The sequence below is a fragment of the Notothenia coriiceps genome, unplaced genomic scaffold, assembly GCF_000735185.1.
Source record: "Notothenia coriiceps isolate Sejong01 unplaced genomic scaffold, NC01 NC01_scaffold00037594, whole genome shotgun sequence".
NCBI classification, from domain to species: Eukaryota; Metazoa; Chordata; class Actinopteri; order Perciformes; family Nototheniidae; genus Notothenia; species Notothenia coriiceps.
Genome location: NW_011370295.1, coordinates 340,053 through 361,755, shown reverse-complemented (window position 1 = coordinate 361,755; position 21,703 = coordinate 340,053). Strand labels below are relative to the sequence as shown.

Here is a 21,703-nt window from a genome sequence, read left to right as displayed (position 1 = left end):
CGTAGACACTAAGATATGTGACCAGAATATAGAAGTGGAAGGCTGAGGGGGAACGATAGTGGAAATTCAAAGATTTAGCAGGCTTTGTTATCGCTCACTTGAGAGAGATATACTACAGAAAGTCACATAAACTGAGGGTTAGTTTATTGTGGAGGCACTGAGATAAACAAATACTGACATCATTTCATGTAAAGCTCCTTTATCAGGATGCTATGCTTTCAGGCAGAACGATGATTCAAAAACAAACAAAATAGAAGCCAGCCGATGAAGACAAAGGTAGAGAGGGGTTAGCTTATATATGGAAATACAAAGATAAATAGGCGCAGTACTAGATACATGTCAGAAATGAAGAGATAACACATGAGGTTGTGCTGTGTTTACTAAAGAAACTGCGGCTGATAAAAGCAACTTCATGGCTGTGGAAGTTCATTTGACCCAATGTTCCTTAGATGGAGGAAACAACAATAATATATAAAATGAAATATTGTCAATATCCATGTTTCGTTAGGTGGCAACTCTAATTATCCTTATTACAGAATATATTATTCTNAGGTAGGTAGATGATTGATGACGGATAGATTACTGACGAGAGAGAGACACTGCCACTTACCACCAACCACCTAATTTTAGGAAATTAAAAAAGTAAAGATAAAATCTCTCGTTTGTGAAAAGTAAGATATATTGTAAGTGTGACAATATTACGTATAAAGATTCTGTGAAGAACCAAACGTCTAAGAACTATGTTAGGACAAAATAACAACCGACTTTCCAAACTAAGGAGGAGTCACACTACCCGTCTACTGTGCCGGACACCACTCGTCCAATAGGTGTCATGAATTAGCAGAGTAGACAAATACGAGAGACTCACACCAGTGTGTTCTTGTGAGACTACCGTCTCTTAAGTTTTACCGTACGGTGGAGAGTGACTCGCGTCTCTCCCGTCAATCCGCGCGTTCTGATTTTCTACCTCATTTTTTAACTAATAAGTCTGATACCCATCACCCACCGGTAATTAAGGGTTGCGGTTGTCCGAAACGTCTCGGGCATGAGTCGTTTAAAATAAAGAAAATACTGAATACATTTGAATACTAAATCACATTGGTTTCTCATACAGCATCTCTGTATAGTATGTGTATTCACTCTCTGTCCTACACGGCTTGTTGGAGCTCCTGCCTCCCCCTCCCTGTGAGCCCACTGTGCTCTGATTGGTCAGCTCGCCCACTCTGTTCTGACGAGTCCACCACCGTTACAGCGGAACATCAGCGATTATGTGTTACAATGGCGTTACTTAGCAACCAGAAAATGACACCAGTAACAAACAGATGAGAATGCTGCGTGGGGTCTGGGTGCCGTGTTGGCGGGACGTTGCGAGGAGCGGACAGTGTGAGCTGGGTTCATTTCCTGCTTGCTGCGTGGGACAGCGAGACAGCCCCCTCAGCACCCCCCATCTGCGAGGCTCCACTTGCAGCCTGGATAGCAGTGTGGTGATCCAGTGCCCAGGATGTAAACTGGTACCACTCAAAGCACCATTCGACACTGCGAAACACAAACTACGTTAGCAAAAATATTTATTTTTTATTTTTCTCGATTAATATGAATGCGTCTGTTTGACTTGTTTCCCCTCATCCATTAAGTGCACTTGTAAATGGCAGATATGGGACAAACATAATGTGGAAACAGAACGTGAAAAAGGGCAGCGTTGATAAGAAGACAAAAAGAACAGACATTAAAGAATTCTATCTCTTTCCATCAGCATCCCAACAGGGAGCAATTATTCCAGCCTTTGAGTCTACGCAGTCATTACTCCGCTGTGAAGTTGTAGCATGGTAACTCCAACGCCGCCTTTGCTCTGGGCTGTATTAATCAGCCTGGGATCTCCTCTATGCACTGCTCTCTTCTCACAGAGGCCCAGGTGTAGGTGAGGAAGGAATAAGGTTACTCAGGATGAGCCCAATAAGAGGCTGCTGCTGCCTGATGTTTGATAGTGCAGACTGGTGGAGCCCTCGGGACAACAAAGTTAAACTGAAATAGCTCAATTTAAGGGCCATTTCTGTCCAAAGTGTTTGGACATTTTAAACTTTTAAAAGGTAAAGTTTAGAGAACCTCCTGAAATGAAACAAAAACACACATGGCAATAGAATAAGGGCAGGGAATAATAGACCATGTGTTTGGGTTAGCATTATGTGCATAAGGATCAATAAAGGTAAGGAAATAATTGTCTTTACTAATTACTTTTGTAATGCAGAATCAGTTGGTGGTTAGTTTTAAGGTTCAAATAGTTAGGTATTTAAAGTTTCTTCCCACTAAAAAAACAATGATGAATTTGAACGATGCAATATGCCATATTTGAAAATCAGTTATTGTCATTATGCAACAAAGGGTTGCAAGAAGAAAATGCAGTTCTATCTTATTATTGTACACAGAAACATGACAAAAGGTTTAGTAGTAGCAGTGCAATTCCTTAAGTTTTCTTGAATATGCTGCAGCTGTCTTCATATCCACGCGTCTCTTCCCTCCATGCATCAAGCTTTTCCTCTAATGATGTGCCTGCATGAAGACCCTCTCCTTCTCTCCGGGGGGGTGGGGAATGACAAAGACTGATAGGTCTCAATGTCTCCCATTAGATTAATTAAAGGTGAAACTGTGGATGCTACTGTGTGTGTGTGTGTGTGTGTGTGTGTGTGTGTGTGTGTGTGTGTGTGTGTGTGTGTGTGTGTGTGTGTGTGTGTGTGTGTGTGTGTGTGTGTGTGTGTGTGTGTGTGTGTGTGTGTGTGTGTGTGTGTGTGTGTGTGTGTGTGGAATATCTCATCTTGTTTCTATGCCTTACTATTGGTTGCAGTTCTGTATCATGTATTGTTCTTTATTACATGTTTACTCAAATATTACTTTCTTTGATAGCATATTGTGTTTTAAATGTTTATTTTTAAGCGCGTTAATTATATTATATTAACTCCTACGAAATGAAATGAGGATTTAGTGTGGACATTTGCCTCTGCAGCACAGGTGTTTTTACCTGTGGGTGTGTTAGTGATATTCAGGCGATCATCAGGAGGGAAACACTTATTTTGAAATGGTTTCTGGGTGCCACACAAAAAGATTAAAACTACACATTTCATTCACTTTAATTTGTATATTCTCCATGAACACATTTCACCAACTTGGTGGTCATGTTTTTTTGTCTTTTTATTCATATTTGAATCACTATGTTCAAGTCTAAGACTAATGCCTACTCATTTCCTGCTGTGGCAGTGAAGTCATTAACCAATGCCATACTTGGAAAACATGGATAAGACAGGTGGACTTCATTGGTGAAACAAATGCAATAAAGCCAGGACAGCTTTTATGATACAACATATAAGACAGTCCTCTTCTAAAATGTAACAATAATTACAATCTTAAATGTGTGGTTATTTCAATTGAGACTGTACCAGTGTTTAATCACGTTTCTTCTAATACAATACTACAAACACTCACACAAACCAGAACCCTTATAGCTGTATTTTTTGTTTTCATTTCTGTACAAATGTGCATATGTGGTGTAGTTCATCACGCATTTTAATCAGTGACATTATTGCAATGAGGTACTGCAGTGCAGACTCTCCAAATCAATCTGCATATAAAGTGGATTACCATTGTATGATGATTGAACTTTTAAAAAAAAACATAATGCATGATGGAATTCAGATTGAGCTTTAACATGTTGTTCAACTCATATGGAAATACATGGAAAAGAATGACCACTTGAACAATCTGCATTGGTGTGGTTCTTTACGATGATTAGTTTTTATAAATAAGCCAAATGATTTGCTGATTTCACAAACCATTATAATAAAAATAAAGACTTTAAACATTGAGATGCTATCGGATGCTGTTGGAATTGTATTCAAGTTAACGGCAAGTACTGCTATTGTATTGTGTTGGGTTTTTTTTGCCTGTGAAAGTCATCCTATGTGGAGCGATGCTTAACACACAGACAGTGTTTCGTTGTTAACTATGGGTGTAATAATGCTACATGAATCCTAACTTAGCTTCTCTCTTGTTACCCTGCAGGGTAGCAACGTGGTGGAGGACCAGGACCTGCTGGAGATCGGGATCCTCAACTCGGCCCACAGACAGCGCCTCCTGCAGGCCATCCGGCTGCTGCCCAGGGTCAGTGCTGCAGATAATGAAACATGTTGAACCATAACAGTCAGCCAATCTCCTGCTCCATCTGTGTTTTCATGTGATATCACTCTCTGGAGGTGGCTCTGCATGTTCTGAGAAATACTTTCCAAAGAGTTGGGTGATTCAGGAAAAGATGCACTGTATGTTACTGGAGATCACAGGATGCAAACTACATCAGAAACACAACAAATACTTACAGATGTATGGGGAAGCTAGCTGCTTTATGTTAGCAAAGTCAGACACTATGTGTGTGTGTGAGAGAGAGAGATAGTGAGATCAAAGCTGTGGAACCGCAGTGAGAGCAAGGAAAAGTAGTCTTCTTCAGTTTCATACCAACACCCAGAAATCTTTGATCCCCAGTCAGCACTTTTCTCCTCTCATTCCCCCTAAACTTTCCAAAACACGTTGAACTGAAAACCTTTCAACCTTTAACTTTTGTCTACCCTCACACACGGATGGGGGGTGTTTTTTTGGGGCACCATAAACTCACTGAAGCTGTTGTGGCTGTCAAAGGGAAATAAAATGAGCAATAACCCTCTGCTGCTGCAGCTATTTTCTTTTGAATAAACATGGGTCATATAGTTTTGCTCTATGTTGAAAAATGCACTTTAAAGTTCAGTGTGAGTTGCTCCCGCCTCCACTCTTCTGTACTTGGGAAGGTCTTTATAGAGTAAATATTTAATGATCCCCATGTATAAATGAAGCTGCTGCAGCAGAATGAAGACAGAATTAAAAAAAAGTTAAGTCAAGCACAGTCAAAAGTAGTGTAAATATAATTCTAACAGCTGTAAGGTTATATAAGAAATAAGTATGTAGGCTGGAATGTAGATTTCTTTTTGTAAAGAGCATACAAGCTGTTCAAGGCTTCGAAGCTCCAGGTCATAGATACCATATGGGCAGAAAGATAGCAAAACATTTCTAACATTTCATCACAGTGTCTCCTATATTTCTATGAGAACATGGAAGAAAACACATTTTATGTCCCTAAAGAAGTGAGACTTGAGAGATATCAAGACCTATGCTCAGTTAGGGCTGCTCAATTAATCGTATTGTAATCGCATTTACGATTATGGCTTGCAACGCTTACGAAAACAACGTAATCGAAATGAAACGATTATTTTTTAATAATTATTATTAATTAAAAAAAAAAAAGTATAATTATTTTTTTTATTGGTTTTTCAGTTGAATTATACTTAACGCTCAGGGTAATCAACTTTTAAAAACATACTGTTCACATTTTTTTCCTCCAATAAATTGATGTTTTCAAAGTAAATGGATAATCGTTTTTAATAATCGTGATATCAATTATTGACCCAAATAATCGAGATTATGATTTTTGCCATAATTGAGCAGCCCTATGCTCAGTTATCTGTGCAGTCCTTAAAAGAAATGCTGAAAAGTAATGAAAAGGTTACCTTCAAAGATCCCTTTTCTGTCTGTCCTGAAGGTGCGACCTGTCGGCTACGATGGCAACAACCCCACGTCTGTGGCCGAGTGGCTGGAGTCTCTGGAGCTCGGCGACTACACCAAGTCCTTCCTCATCAACGGCTACACCTCCATGGAGCTGGTGAAGAAGATCTGGGAGATCGAGCTCATCAATGTAAGTCACATGATCACTCTCACATCCTGCTGCTGTGTGTCCTCCTGAAAGGGTTGATTATAAAAGAATGTCAAGTTAAAGGATGGTTGTTTTCTTCTCATTGACAACAAATCCCATGAGAAGACCAAAGGATTGTCTATTTATCCACATCCTGACTGATCTTTTTTGAAAATCAAAAACTCTATCACTTTAACATCTTCATTAGAGAGTGATACGTTTGGAGTTGAGTGCTACAGACAGGGAAGGGAAGGAGTGAGAGACGGACTGACACATTGTTAGTTTTTGCCTTTTCATTGGCTTTGTTCCCGATGACTGTAACACCATCGTCTTCCTTTAAAAGACACATTCTTCCCAACAGAAGGTTTACACTCACGTATTCTATCTTGACACAAGTAATTCCTCTCACTTTAAATAAATCTGTGTGTGTGAAATGTCTCCCTAGTAGACATATGTTAACTCCACCTTTAAACAGTGCACAACATGTCTCAGCTGAAATAATGTGAGCTGATAGAGATCAGGCAGCAGCTGGATGCTTGCTGCTCCTCTGTCCTCATCTCTCACCTGAGTGACAGAGTCCATTTGTTTCCCCTGCTCAATCAATTGCTCTGGAGCCCCATATATCATCAGAAGCTCGGGCTGTGTCCTTTGGCTTTTTATCTAAAACAAGTTTGGAGTGAATGTGAGAGTTCCCTCTGAGGGAAAGGCTGCAGAGCCGTACTGAGTGTGCAGAATACCCATTTCTCCTCGTTACGGTGCAATGCGTGTTCCGATTGCAAACAGGAAGGAGGTGCATTGTTTCTGTTATATCTTCACATTCATTCAAAAATGTTCCCTATTTGAGCTCTTGTCCTAACAGCTCTTCGTCTTGTAGAAGTTTAACGTTTGCATTAATAAAGAGCAGGCAGAGAGTGTGCTGCAGTTCTCCCTTGATTTAATTCTCTTTTTCTGTAAGTATGAGTTACGTTGGCTGATAATAAGATTTGACATCTGAGCTCCGATGTTGTCACAAGTAGTGCAGGTTTAATGATTCAATTTTTAGCAACATAAAATCTTCAGAAGAGATGGGATTTGCTGCAGATCTCATCTCTTCTTTGATGCTTTGAGTGTAACGAAATCATACTCGATTGCAGAGGACGCCTGCCTGGCTGATTTCAATAAGAGAGGGGGGGGGTTCTTTCCCAGCGGAGGATAAAGTGATAAAGTGATGAGTGATCAGCTGGAGGAGGTGGAGAGGGAGTTATATAAGCATGTGGGATGCAAGATGTTACCCAGCGCTGGGGTTACCGCCCACATGCTGGTGTGTGTGTGTGTGTGTGTGTGTGTGTGTGTGTGTGTGTGTGTGTGTGTGTGTGTGTGTGTGTGTGTGTGTGTGTGTGTGTGTGTGTGTGTGCGTGTGTTCTGCTGCGCCTCTGCAGCAGTCACTGAAACAGGCTCTGGGGAACTGGAGAGGTCACTGCTGTACCTGAGCGAGGTGTGTTTGCGTGTGTGAACAGATATATTGTTGCAGGAGAATACAATAGAGTTATGTAAGGATGGACATATAGATGTAAGAGAAATTATGGGATGAAAAGAGGGACAGAAAATAGGTTGATGTGTCTTTTTAAGTAGACATTTATTACATGGAGCGTTTTATTATATAGGGATACAGTGCAGATACAGGCGTGGTTGTGTCCTTTTACTGGGACTTATATCCACACCTTTTAATCCTGCCTGTTGGACAGAGACTTTACACTTTATTCAAATGTGTTGTACACTGCATTTCTTCATGTTTGTGTGATAACTTTATTGCTGGCTTTTGTTTTAACCTCATAATAAGTTTGGCCTTCCTGTAGGTTTGTTTAATACCTGAACCACGGTCCCCAGATCTCAGGACTTAAGTCGCATTGCACAGATTTAATATCAGTGATAGAAATTATGGCTAAAACTTTAATACACTTTTTAATATATCCGAATGATCATTTCACATCTGTTTTATTGCAAAAGGAACTATGCCAACAATAGTTCAATATCCTAGAATAATGTGTACATAATTACAGTTAGTATAAACATTTACTGATGGGACAGTTTTGACATTTCAGTAAAACGTTTATTTTTTGTATTTTAGAGTTGGAATTAAAAGTCTTAAGATCTGAAATGAAAACACATAAAATGAAACATTCTATCTTTAAATTATTCAACTAACATTAAAAAGATTTAAGAAGTCATTATTAGAAATGAATGAGTACTGTAATGTTCACATACTGCTGTAATTGGATTTTTTTAAATGATGCTAACATTAAAACTAATGACAGTCCGCTGGATGTACTTAGCCAAATTGCCTTCACCTATATTGCTACCTTTGACAGTGGCAATGGCAATTAATAGTTAGTTAATTTATGCAGTTAACTATGAGAAATGTAGTGGTTACTATTGTACAAATGAGAATCTTCTTGCTTTCCCTCAAATCCGACAACACTAACGAAGTTCTATTCATGGCAGCAGTTTTGAACGTCTCTGTCTTCAGGGAGCTGCTGTTTGAGCTGCTTTGTGCCCTTAATTTCCCCCTGAACCCAAACCAATTTAGAGGGCTGTGTCAAACTTGAGAATGTATTATTAATAAGACATTAAAAGTCTGCAAAGCTGCTTTTAATATCACGAGTCTCCTGGTAGAATCTGTCAGCTGTCGCAACAATAATTTCCTGCCATAATCTCTACTTCATAAAGCTTCAGGCCTCAAACTCGGCTGAGAGGAGGCTTGTTTGGGAACCTAGCTGGATCTGAATGACTTAAATTACTTTTTGAAATGTCATTGTTCGACATGAACATTTAACTCCATTCACACTAGCTCCATTTATACTTTATACAGGCTGCACAGTTAATGAGATCAGTTTCCAAAAATGTAATTAAGATTTCCATAAAATTCCTAAAATAAGTTTCCATTAACTTTCCTTTTTCACTAGTAATTTAAAGTCTTTAAAATGATAACAGTTTTTGCCAGACAAAGAACAGAAATCCTTTTATTTGTTCCACAGCAAGGAAATAATTGTCAAAGCGAAGGAGACAGTGCAGATAAAAGGCAAATCAAAAAAAGTAAACTAACATATTTAATAAAGAGGTTGGCAAAAATCAATTAGACATCCAAAGTATTCAAATGTGCTGGTTATCCAAAAATATTAGTAAAACTAGAAAGAAAGTGAAGTAGCAGCCACTATTAAGATGAATGATTTACAAAAAGTATTGTTATTTGACAACAGTTGTAAGAGCCATTTAGGCACAATTATGGTTTGGTGAGCCAATTGAATATTCTTTAATTTAACTTAAATGCGCTGAATAACTATGAATTATTATTATACTGTTTTTGTAATGTTTTATCTTGCTTATGGACAGCTCTAGTTTTATGTTTTGTTATTATTTATAGAAAGCAGACTGTAGTAGCATGCTCAGGTATAAAGGACGCTGCCAGCGTGACACAGCAGGAAGTTGGAAAAAGTTTTTGACCACACATATCCGTACGACTGGGATTTGTTTGTTTATATGTTTAAATGTCGTGCAAAGGTTGCACGTCGGCATTGGGCCACCAGCTGATCCGTTGAACCTCCCAATGAAGCACTTGAATGGAACGAGCAAGGTATTTGGATTTCTTGAACATACGCGAGTCAATACTCCTCCTAGACTAAGTGGCCTTTGAACATTCCTTTGTTGGACAATTGGCCACTATAACAGTGTTGTTACACTGTTAAGTTGTGAGGGTTTTGAGGGTATATTCAGCAGTAAAGACATATGCTGCATATTAATGACATTGACATTTACAACAAGGATAGTGAAAGTATACTTTAAGTAAATAATATAAATAGAAAAAGTAAATACATTAAAGAGGAACATTAAAGGTGGGGTAGGTAATTTTGGAGAAACCAGCTCGTGTGCGCTAGAATTGGAAAATACACAACCGGAAAAAATCTGCCACTTCCTTACAGAGCCCCTCCTCCAACACACACGAACGTGCACATGACCAATGAGGGCACGAGATAAGTTTCTGCAGAGATGGAAGGCTGATAGGCAGGTAGGCCATCCAGTTACTTTAGCCGGGCCGGCTCAGATGATTGGTCGTGCTTTTTACAGTACAACGGCTTCCACAGATTTCATTTTTTTATGGATTTTTTGTCAAAGCACTTCAGATATTCATTGCTATCGGGATGTTAAGAGCATTCCATGGAATATAACAAAAAGTGTATCTTTAACCACCTGATAAGGCTTGTTTTGCCAAAAATACGCTTTTTAAATTTGTATTTGTAATAGTTTAGTGGTCTGTTTCTTTAACCAACAGGAGGTAAATGAACTCCTCATATATATATTCCTCCCCCTGCAGTGCGGTGAGCTGCTCACATCACGTATCAGTCCACACGGTGGAGCTGCTGCCTCTCTCTGCAGCCAGACCTCGTTCTGAGGAGCAAAAAGTACAAAACAACTGCGTCAAAGCTGTAAATTGCTCTCATTTCAAGTGAGTCCTCAGAGAGTGCAGAGTGAAGCAATTAGAAATGGATTTCGTTTTGGAAAGCCACGTTGACGGCGGTGGAGTGCAGATCGTTTCTGGTCCTCTAGGATCAATTCCCCTAATGTTCTCAAGATGAGTGGACCCTGATATCACAGAAGAGGGGCCTTCAAATATGTGTGTGTGTGTGTGTGTGTGTGTGTGTGTGTGTGTGTGTATGTAAACTTTTTATACATAAAAAAGTTTAAGTATTTAAATATCAAATTATTAATAGTGATAATTCATTTAATTTGAATCATCACATTATTAGACCATAATTAAGGACACTTCTATAGCAGTAATATTTNTAAGGATAATCTGGTGTTTTTGAGTTGATGAGTAGTGCAGATATCACTGTAAAATCAATCGACAGTAAGGAGATTACTTACTTCCGGGTGTAAAATCCTCCGTTATCCAATGGGAATGGACGCTCACATTGCTCTACACATTGTTCTACACATTGTTCTAATACAATACATGATCAAATAGGAATATAATTATCTTTTAAATAACGTTAACTAAAGGGAGCAATCTATTTGACACAGCTGAAGCTCTAGCCTTCCTTAAAAACTAACTAATTTAATAAAAATCACAGTTCTATTACACACAATGCACTGTTTTTTCAGAACAAAAATTCGTAACTAATGTAATTTTTACATTCTGATGAAAAATAAAAATTATTATGAAAAAAAAGGGGTAAATCATGTTGGTGAACACGAATCAATAGATTGATTTTGTGACTATAACACGATATGCCGTGAGACTGGGTTGTTCTATATGGCCTTTAGCATGTCGAGAGGACTTTCTGATTCTGAAAAACGGTCCCAACAAATCAACTTGCTGAACTGATTTGGCCAAGCAATAGCAATACATATACTAAAGTGTTGCACTTCCTTACCCCAGCGGAATAATTAATGGGTGCTGTTTTCCAAATACACATTAAGGTGGAAACAGGTGTTCCTTCCATTGTCCTTTCATCACTGACAGCCTTTGTTCTGCGGCTGGTATCATCTGTGGAGGGAGAGTTGCATCCCCTGCTAATGTATTTCATCAGCCACAGCTGTATCGGACGCTCTCCATTGGTGTGGAAATGAGGGTCGTCAAGTCGCCAAGTGGCTCCTTCATCCACATTAAAGAGACAGAGAGGAGGGGGGCTGCTCATTATTCTGGCTCAGGTGTATGTGTGTGTTATTTATTTGTGTGTGTATCAGGGAGCCCAAAGCATGAAGTTTTACCCCCAAGTCCCACTATCAGAATGGATGGCCCCATTAGGGAAGCTTTCAACCCCTGACTGAGAGATTGAACCATCACAGTGCAAAATTGCTACAGAGATATAAGACATTACTTGTCATTGGTGTAGTATGGTGGTGAGGTAGAATAATATCTTTAATCAAAACTTCTACTATATTATTAAAACCCTGGCAGATGTATCTTTTTAGTTTGGTCCAGAAAAGATTGGCCTAAGGGTTTGTATAGATATTAATGGTCCCCAAAATAATTAGACAATATATGTACATGTATTGTTTGATTTTAAGATTTTAAGATTGAATATGAGATTAGATGACTAGGGTTTATCTTCTAGTGTTTTGCATGTTTTTTTCAGGAGGATCTCCTAATCCCTAAACCTGATTGGTTGAACATGACATGTTTTGGAGTGGGTCGTGTTCCCAGCAGCTCGTCCTTTGTCTTCAAATCCCTCATCTTGTAGTCAAGCAGGCCCAAACTGCTCTGTTCTTTTCTCTGAAGAACACAAGGTACAGACTTTTCTCAGCAATACTGAAGGCACAGCGCTGTTCAGCAATAATGTTTGTGCATGTCAAATGTGATTCACTGCTTGTGCACTATTTGTATGCTGATGCCTTTCACTTTCAATCCTATTTTTCAGGCCATTTACATAGTGCTTGAATTCCTCTGACTGCCGGAAAGTGCTGAGGCTCACAAATAGAAACAAGAGATGGAATTGAAATGTCCTTTATACATAATCATAAAGCAGATTCAAGTGTGCCTACTCTTTGCCGGTTTGTTCTTTTCACGCACTGACAATGCTCCGGAAAGCAGACAAAACAAGAAATCTGTCAAGCCAAGCAAAAAATAAATTCTGTGGAAAGAAGTAAGGCGTATGATGGAATATCATAAATACAGAGTCTGTGTTGCCTTCAATAATGGATGTCGCTGAGGGCAGCAACTTTGAATTTGGACTTGTTATTGATATTCATATGTTTTGGAGGGATAGGGATTTAATTTTTTCGTGTTGGTGAACAGCTGTGTTTGTGACCTTGGCTATCCGCTGGCATGTATACGTCCACACCATATAGCCCTCACCACATATAGAGTTATACATCTTTCATAAGCACCTCGCCTCGGCACATTTAGCACATCCCACCGCACACATGAACCGTAACATTGTATCTTAATGACACGTGTGATAGATGATGAGTGCATCCTTTAATTATTCTGTCCTTCTATAATTACTGCATCTCAGTGCTTATAGTTAACTCCCTCATAAATCTCTTAGCATGTTGTGCCTAATGTAAAGAGACAGGAGAATAAAGGGAAGACCACTCCATTGGCAAATAAAATAAAAAGAGGGACACTATTTAGTATAGTGTTCTAATTTATTAGAACCAGCGTAAAACCATTTCCTATGGTGTTAAACCGTTCAAAATCTGAAATCAGGCTACACAAAATCCCCTTCAAAAAAGCAAAAAAATGTATATGCTAAATGGACCTTTTTTCTGCTGTTTCCAGGGTCAGGTATTACTCATAACTTCAGCTTTTAAGCAATCTTGGAAGATTACTTGGAATAAAAGAAAGTTTGAGCACCAACGCATTTCTTTTGTACGCAATCACATCACAAAAACAACACCTATCCAAAGGGGAAAAGCTGAACGGCCTTGTGAATCACATAAACAGAAGTGCCTTAGGCCAAAAGCTTTTCAAGATAATGGCTGAGGGAAACACAAAGAGAAACACCCTCTCAGGTGGACTTTTTCATGTGTTAATATTTCGGCTTTAAAGCCCCCAGAGGGGATTCAGGTATCTGGTGAATTAACAGTTGCAAAACACATGACATCCATTAGGTGTAAACACAACGTTGATATATAATCACCCTACATGGGGTCTCTCACTCTGCTATATCCTGAGCTGGAAATCTGGCTCCTCTGATGCTAAATGCTCTGCTATGCTAATGTTTACCAGCTATCGTAGCTGGCTTTGTCTGAGGCCAACACAGTCTCACGGCATATCGTGTTATAGTCACAAAATTAATCTATTGATTCGTGTTCAACAACACGATTTCGCCATTTTTTTCGTGTCACAGAGAACGATTTTAAAAGCAACGTAAATAATAATAAGTTAGAAGGAAAAAAAGATGACAAAAAATACAGATTTCAGTATTCTGAGGCTCTGAGCTCCATTTATTTTCCTCACGGACGGCAAAAAAACTCCAACATTATACAATTTAAAATAAAAGGGATAGGGTTAGGCTTAGGGTAAGTTATTGAGTAAGAAAATGTTTTTATGAACCACACAGCTTCTGGTCTTCCAAGACCCGACCGGACAAAAATACGTGGTGCAGGCACGAAATATACTACCAACAGAAATACATTGCTTTTAANAAATGGAAAAAGAGAAATCTCCAACGAGGCGTTCTGGGGCAGCACAGACAACCCTCAAAGTACACCCTGTAGCGAGTAAAACTCTAACACAGAAAAGACCTGTCTGTGCTGCCCCAGAACGCCTCGTTGGAGATTTCTCTTTTTCCATTTTTTTTCCCTTGAGTATAGTGACGTGACCATACCCAGGTCCAAATGGACCAATCCGTGGAGCTCCTCACACACACACACTCACTCAGCCTTATCTTTTCTCAGCCGCGCTACTCCACGGAGTTTCGCCGGCACACCCCTTATCTTTTCTCAGCCGCGGCTCCGTGGATCTCCACTCGCAGTTCGCCAGACACTCACGTGTGTGTGCTCAGGCTGAGTTCCGCGGTGTCTCGCTGACCCCACACAGCAACCAGGAAACGACACCAGTAATACATCTCACACTGTCCGCTCCTCGAGCCTCAAAGGGCGGGGCAGCGAGCCCCGCAGCGTCCCGCCAACACGGCACCCAGACCCCACGCAGCATTCTCATCTGTTTGTCATTACTGGTGTCACTTTCTGGTTGCTAACAAACGTCATTGTAACACATAAACACACATCAGAGCACAGTGGGCTCATAGGGAGGGAGGGGGGCGGGGGGCAAGAGCTCCAACAAGCCGTGTAGGACAGAGAGTGAATACACATACGATACAGAGATGCTGCATGAGAAACCAATGTGAGTTTGGAACATTGAACAATGTAAATCTATTCTAGTAGACCTCAACAATGGAACTATGATCAGTAGAAATGGCAATGGGACCTTTAAATGTTTAAAACGCTGTTTTTAAGGTCAACAATACATTTTGAAGCCTATTCATGACGCCAGCTACTACAATTTCCTGGCAACTGGCTGAAAGTGTGATGTAAATCTTTTGATGTGATCCAACCCTCCTAAAGCAGCTACTAAACAGGCTTTGAGATGTAGAAATTTGAGTGCATTTGTGAATTATTACAAATACCAAAGGTATGAATTAATATCTACATAGTGGTTGAATGCTGTTTCTAGGAGAGGAGGCAGTAAGCATGAGTCATGCACTATCTTTAGGTTTTTTTCTGGATCACATAAGTAGACTTGTAAAAGACAGAAATAGGCAGAATGACGTTGAGTGTTGTGGGTTGGATTTCACGGATGCAAATATATACTCTCATACATAAACATATACACAGTGTGGTCCCATTTGTGTCCTGTTTTCACTTCAATGATTTTTCAACAGCGGCCGTGAGTTGGTCAGGTTTCAAATACGTTTAATTTCTTCCCCTGATTAGGATGGTTTCGGGGCGAGAATATCCTGCACGTACTGGTGTTACGCAAGCTGCCTCAGTGACGATGTTTTCTGAAGAACATGAAGCCTTGAGGAACATTGCAAAAGAGAAATTAGGATCAGATAAAGGGGACTTCCTCTGCTCTGACCTATGTTCTATCAAAAGTCCAAACTTGTCTGCAGCTGTGGTGAAGACAGATTATCAGACCCTGAAATGAAGGCGTTGTTCTTAACGTCAAAAGGGGTCCTGAAACTAAAAGTCCAATTCATTTTCTACAAACACAATGTAAGGTGACTTTCAGTTGGAGCGTTTCCAGGCTTGGATGGGTTTCAAGCTCCATAACTCTCAGTTTAATCATCAATACAAAGGATGAGCAGCTGCGTCAGAAAATATGTGGTTCTTTGATAAGATATTACAGGTACAAGCTTGTGTACATAGAAACGTGAGGAGAGGAATCAGCTCTTCCTGAGATCATTTTGAAAGCTGAATCACATTTGGTGATTAGGTCTATTTTGAATTAATTCAATGACTATGGTGATTTGTTTTGTGCCAAATTGCATTGTTTCTCCATAGCAACATCGGCGAACGATGAAATGTGCTTTTTATTTTTCAAGCATTGCGCATACCAATCTGACTCACACTACAAACCCCGCTGACGATCAGTGATGAGGTATTTAAAGAAATAGTTTGACATAGGAAATATGCTCATTTATTTTTTTGAAGGACGAAGCTTAGATTAAAATAAAGACTGAAATCAGCTAGCTGTAAAAAATGTAAATATCTATTTACATTAATGATAAAAAGCCTGTTAATAGTTTACGTTTGGAACTTAATTGTGACTACTTATTGTTTGAAACGTCTCTACTCAATGCTTTACGCAAACAAACACATTTACTCTCCTTGTGAACCAGCATGAGCTTGTCTCCGTATGGGCCCAGCGTCTCCATAGTGACGAGATGGAGAGGAGGAGGGGGGGAGGGGGTAATGTAAACTGGGTAGAGGGAGAGCAGAGGGAGAGCAGAGAGAGAGAGAGAGAGAGAGAGCTCAGGCAGAGACATGTAGGAGATGTAGTCTGGATGCCGCAAGCTGAAGAAAGAGGAGGAGTTGTTGAGCGCTGGAAATCTGCAGAGTGCGAGTGAGAGGGGGAGACAAAAGCTGGTGGTGAGGAGGCGAGGAGTAAAGCTAGGAGGAAAAACACAAGAGAAGAAGAAGAGAAGGAAACGCACTTGTTTTGGACGGTAACAAATAGCAACAGCAAGAAGAGAAGCGTGTGAGAAAATAAAACAGAAGGACACAGAGGAGCAAACTGAAGAAGACGTTTCATTTGGAATAAGTCCACCTGAAGAGAGGTAGGTGCTGAAACACAGGACAGGAGTGATGAAGAAACAGTGATATTTGTTTAAACTAGGAAGAGAAATGGATACGATGTTAAGCGGAGATTCTCTTGTTCCTCCCTTGCTGTTTTATTCATACATCTTTCATCCTCGGCGATGCTGAGGTGATTACAGCATCTGAATGGCTTTCACGCTGCACAATCTACACCGCTGACTAAGCACATTCACTGGATGTGTGACTGCGTGCGCTCGGGGTAAATGTTTCTGAGTCCTCGAGCCACCTGAGAGAACTGGCTCTGTGTCGATGCAATAAAGCATCCATCGTGCTTTGGAAAAACTTCAGTTATAACAAGAACGCAAGTCATATCTCTCCTTCTGGTCACTGATGATGAATGCTTCTACATTCAAATCATCTTACCTTCCTCAGTAGCGTAAGAGTTAATAGACAGGACTTTATTCAACTAAAAGTAAACTAAATCCCTGCCAAAATTCCACCTGGTTCGCTTATTTGTACGTGTCACAAGACTTTCTAGGAGGATATTTAAATCCAGAATGAGGTTTCATTTGTAGATTAATTGTGTACTTCCAAATTGAGTCAAGTGAAGCAAGGGAAAAAAAACAAAAGCTATTACTACCACAGTTAAACCCACTTAAATCCAATTACCGCCCCATTTTGTGTCTTATCCTATTTGCATGCACTTACATACTCTTAGACGGTGAGAGAAGTGAAATCTGGGACAAGGAAGTGTATAGTGGCTTTACGGAGGGATGTTGTTAGTTTGTCAGTCTGTGCCGTTAACATAAGCACATTTTTGGGTTTTATTCACAATGTATGAGGGAAAGTGTATTACTGAGCACAGGGAGGGTTATCTGCTGTTATATGACCACTGCTTTCAGGTTTAGACCTACTTTTTGTTTAAAATGATATTCATGTTAATATTACTGAAAGAAACAACAGTGCTTACCAGATGATTTACCCTCCGCCCCAGTTGAAGCTACCTGACTTCATCCTAACTTGCCCAAAATTCACTGGAATCCAGGAGCCAAACAGACAATATAATGAATCAATATGTGATAGCCTGTTCGGACTTGTATTGGAAACAAGGCAGCAGCTATAGAGCAAAACTAAAAAGGAAAGTAGGTGAGGAGCTTGTGGGAGGCAAATAGAGGGAGAGAGCGAGACAGGTCCCAGCAGGACGACGGGAGGGAAGTATTTGTCTTCACCCGCTGCTGAAGAACAGCCAGGACACACAAAGATCGAGCTGGAAATCCTGCCAAATCAATCATATTCATGTCTCCTGTCCGTCAGATCGTCACACAGCAATAGATTCCCCTTCAGTGACATGTCATGGACAAAGGCTGGAGTATTGACTCTTAAGGGTTTCAATTCTACACATTTGCTGGTTTTCTGCTGAGATTGTTGACATATTACTCCGGGAAGAACCAGGTCACAGAACAGGAACACACATGTTTGTTTTACCCCAAACGTGTGTATTCATTGGCAGGTCAAGTGAGGCTGCTGAGGCTTACAAATGGCTGTGTGAATGTGTGCTTCATGTGTGTATAAAAGTGACATCTTGAATAACCTCAAAACAAGAAGGACAAGGCATCTTTCTTTAGGTTTGGTCTATATATAGCAGCACAGCTGTGACCTCACACACTGGTAATAATATGTGGCTACTTTTACTCTGCTGCTTTGATGTGGACTGAATCAGATGTTTTGGGTTACTGATACACATGAGGAGCTCTCTGAAACATATAAGTTTTTTACGTTCTCTTTCTCTAGTAATTATTTACCCAACACAATTACCGGGTGCAACTGATAGATACTGTAAGCTTAATGGGATAATTACGGTTGGCTAGCTAATTAATGACAAGGTTAAAGTAAATAGTAAGAGAGGTGCTCTTGCTGAGCCTACTACTTCTTCTTTATTACCTCACTGGGCATAATGAAGGCATACACAGCATGGTCACGTCCAGAGCGGTCTCTCCGGAGAGAGTCCACAGATGGCTGCTACAAGCATCCTGTTAACCTGAGCGTGTTCCTGTAGTCGCCTTTTTATGAGTACATGTATTGTATGTTCCGCATCTCCCTGACTCTGACCACGATCAGCTGCTTCTGTGAGCCCTACAACGACAACACATAAACATAACTCCCCTGGGCTGTCTCTCTATTGCTAGTTCAACCTTAACCATGTGCAGTCGTTTGGACATCGTACATTCTGCACGTGTCACACACACACACAGCTGTATACACATTATTCGAGCCACAGTAAAAATTAAGAAATGTTGCCTTAGTGATCAACTAATTGCATTTTTCATTTAGCTTATCTTCTGGTTCTTTAAAACTGTTACCATTTTTTAAACATAAATCCATTGTGTTCTTTATTTTCATTGTTGTTCTTTCCATGAAATATAAAACTCTCCATTCTTACACTTGCATATTCGCATTTGAAAGATCCCGGAGGTGGATAAAGTCTTTGAAGAACCCACACCCAGATAGTATATTACTTGTATAAAATAACAGTGATGCAGACACACGTACACACAAACACACACAGATGTTCACAGAACCAGTGCATTATTGGAGCTTCTCTGCAGTGTGAAAATCGGTTCCCTCTTGGGGCTTTGAAGTATTTATTAACCCAGAAAAATCTCACACACCAGGTCCTCTCATCATATCGGCTATTCAATTCATGAGCTGCTCTGTGTGTGGCAGTGTGTGTTTGTGTGCGCAGGAGAATATATTTGAGAGATCTTGCTTCAACCTTGAACCTGCAGCACTTGGTGATGTTTTCACACACACACACACACACACACACACACACACACACACACACACACACACACACACACACTCAAAGCGCCTCTGCTTCCAGTCATACTTACAGTTCTCTTGCTATTAATGGAGATATATCTGTCTCCATGTAGGCGGGTTTTTTCACAACCTGCTCTGATTGGCTGCTTCTTTTGTCCGCACCGAAACCAGCCTTCCTATTGGCCTCTGATGGATATCATTTTCAACAAATCACCCCTAGCTTCTACTCCCCTCCACTATCTGGTTACTAGGCAACCAGTGGTCTCTGGCTTCCCTCCAACCCCCCCAAAATGGTGTGTGTGTGTGTGTGTGTGTGTGTGTGTGTGTGTGTGTGTGTGTGTGTGTGTGTGTGTGTGTGTGTGTGTGTGTGTGTGTGTGTGTGTGCTTATATTGTCAGTAACAGTATATGGCTGTATGAAGGCGTGGCTGTGGACGGATGGATGAAGTTGAAACCTGGACTTGATCAGAACCCGGCTCTCAGTCGATGCTTTCTGAGGGTGTGTGTGTGTGTGTGTGTAGTCTATTGAGAGACGAGGCACATTGATTCTCATCATCTCTTCTGAAATGCTCCACCTCCAAACGACACACACACACATTAAGTGAGGGATGGAGCGATGAAGAAGGAGGCTGGCTGTAATAAAGTATTCAGGGTTAGAGAAACTTCAATAACCGGGGTGGAAAGTGAGTCAAGCATTGATGCTGAAAATGTCTGAGCTTTCACTCTCAGCGTGAGCTCTGTGCACATTATCCATCCCATCAATGCTTTTTCAGAACAAACTCTGTTTAATTTTTCATAGTGGAAGCTAGTCTCTTTCATGTCCCATCAGCATCAGATTTAGGACCAAAGCCTAGGCATGATTATTGGCTAATGTTTATTCTTACATTTACATTTAAAAAAGCCCCTTCCTGTGACTGTTGCTAATATGCTTCTTAATGCACTTATTAACACACCTTAGACATTTTGAAAAGCCAGCCACTAAATGCAGTTCAATTGCCTGGCAACCTGTTTTATCTGAGTAGTGAAGGTGTGGGAGGCAGATTGCGTTACCTTTAGACAGTTTTACCAGTCTGTATTTAAGCTGAGTTTTCAGCGTATTATCAGTGTGGTATCAATCTTCTCATCTACCTATGATCAACAAGAGAATAATTCTGCCTTCACATGGAGTCATGCAGACGGCAGACCGCAAACTGGATATCATTTTAGTAGATGAGAGCAGGAAAGTAAAACTCTGTAATGCCGGCAGAGAACGGGCAACAGTACTGGTAAATGGAATCGTCAAAGTACTTACGATCTTTCTCATCCACCGTGAAGGAACTTACAACAGGATATGACATAGCTCCCTCAAAAGGGAAAAAACATTGGTGTCCTGAGTGTGAAGCTAATATTCTGGAATAATCGGTTAGATTATTTCTTACTATTGGTCATTCTTTAAGTGTAATTTAATTTTGGTCCTTTTTAGCCTTACCTAATCATGAGAAATATTCCATTGGACGCGACCTTGATGTTCTCTATGTCCGCCACAGCTCTATATACTGGGCCTCTAAGATAGCACTGACACAGGCTATTTGCTGATCAATATCACCATTCAGTTAGCCTGTAATGTATTCTGACCCTGGCAATTTAAGAAACCTTACGCCATTGATTCTTTGATCTGGAACAATTGATGAAGGATTCTTCCAAGGGTTAAACGCCAACCACGCCATTATCAGACCACACCTGAGGGGCTTTCAGGAGTCTGCTGATATCCCAGAGGTCAGGGGGATCGGTCACATGGACATGAGCCTGGAGGAGGTAGATACACAGCCAGAGCTAACAAACAAAGAGGACCAATCACATGCAGTTGCCAAGACAGAGGAGAAGAAGCTCTTAATGTGCGGCTGCAAAGCCTCGTCTTTTATTAGGCCCAATCACTGAAACACTATTTATTCTTTTCAGCCTCTCCTCATCTGGATAGTGAGAGGGGAGGGGAAGTAAGGACAGAGTGGGAGAGGCGAGCAGATGAGATGAGAGGTAATTTGCGTTCAAGGGAATCAGAATATGAACAGAAAGTGAAAAAGGATAGGAGGGCAGTGAAAGGGATATTTAGGCGAGTCAATGTAAATGAAACAGCAGCAGTGAGACTGATGAGAGTGTTTTCAGTCCCCTCTTTCTCTATCATTACAACTATTTGCTAGCTGGAGCACAGACACTGGTTGGACTGTCGGCCCCTCGCTGGGTTTCTGCTCCAGTGAGCCCACCAGCTTCACCTCCCCTCCAGTAGCACACAGAGAAAAGGCTTTTTGTGTCCAGTGTCCTGAATGAGAGAGTGGTCCATGTCCCCAATCTCGGACGCTTCCCCTCCTTTGTCCCACTGGTTTGTTACTGCCAAGGCACAC

General features: G+C 40.5%; 1 protein-coding gene across 3 annotated transcripts in view; it reads left to right on the top strand.

Annotated features, from left to right (window-relative positions):
* anks1b (ankyrin repeat and sterile alpha motif domain containing 1B) overlaps window positions 1–21,703 on the top strand; it is a 50,529-nt gene that overhangs the window by 9,279 nt on the left and 19,547 nt on the right. For all 3 annotated transcript variants that reach the window (XM_010797240.1, XM_010797242.1, XM_010797243.1), the window contains 2 exons: window positions 4,051–4,149; window positions 5,612–5,764. In XM_010797240.1, coding sequence (XP_010795542.1) covers window positions 4,051–4,149; window positions 5,612–5,764 — 252 coding nt within the window. The remainder of the gene's footprint in view (window positions 1–4,050; window positions 4,150–5,611; window positions 5,765–21,703) is intronic.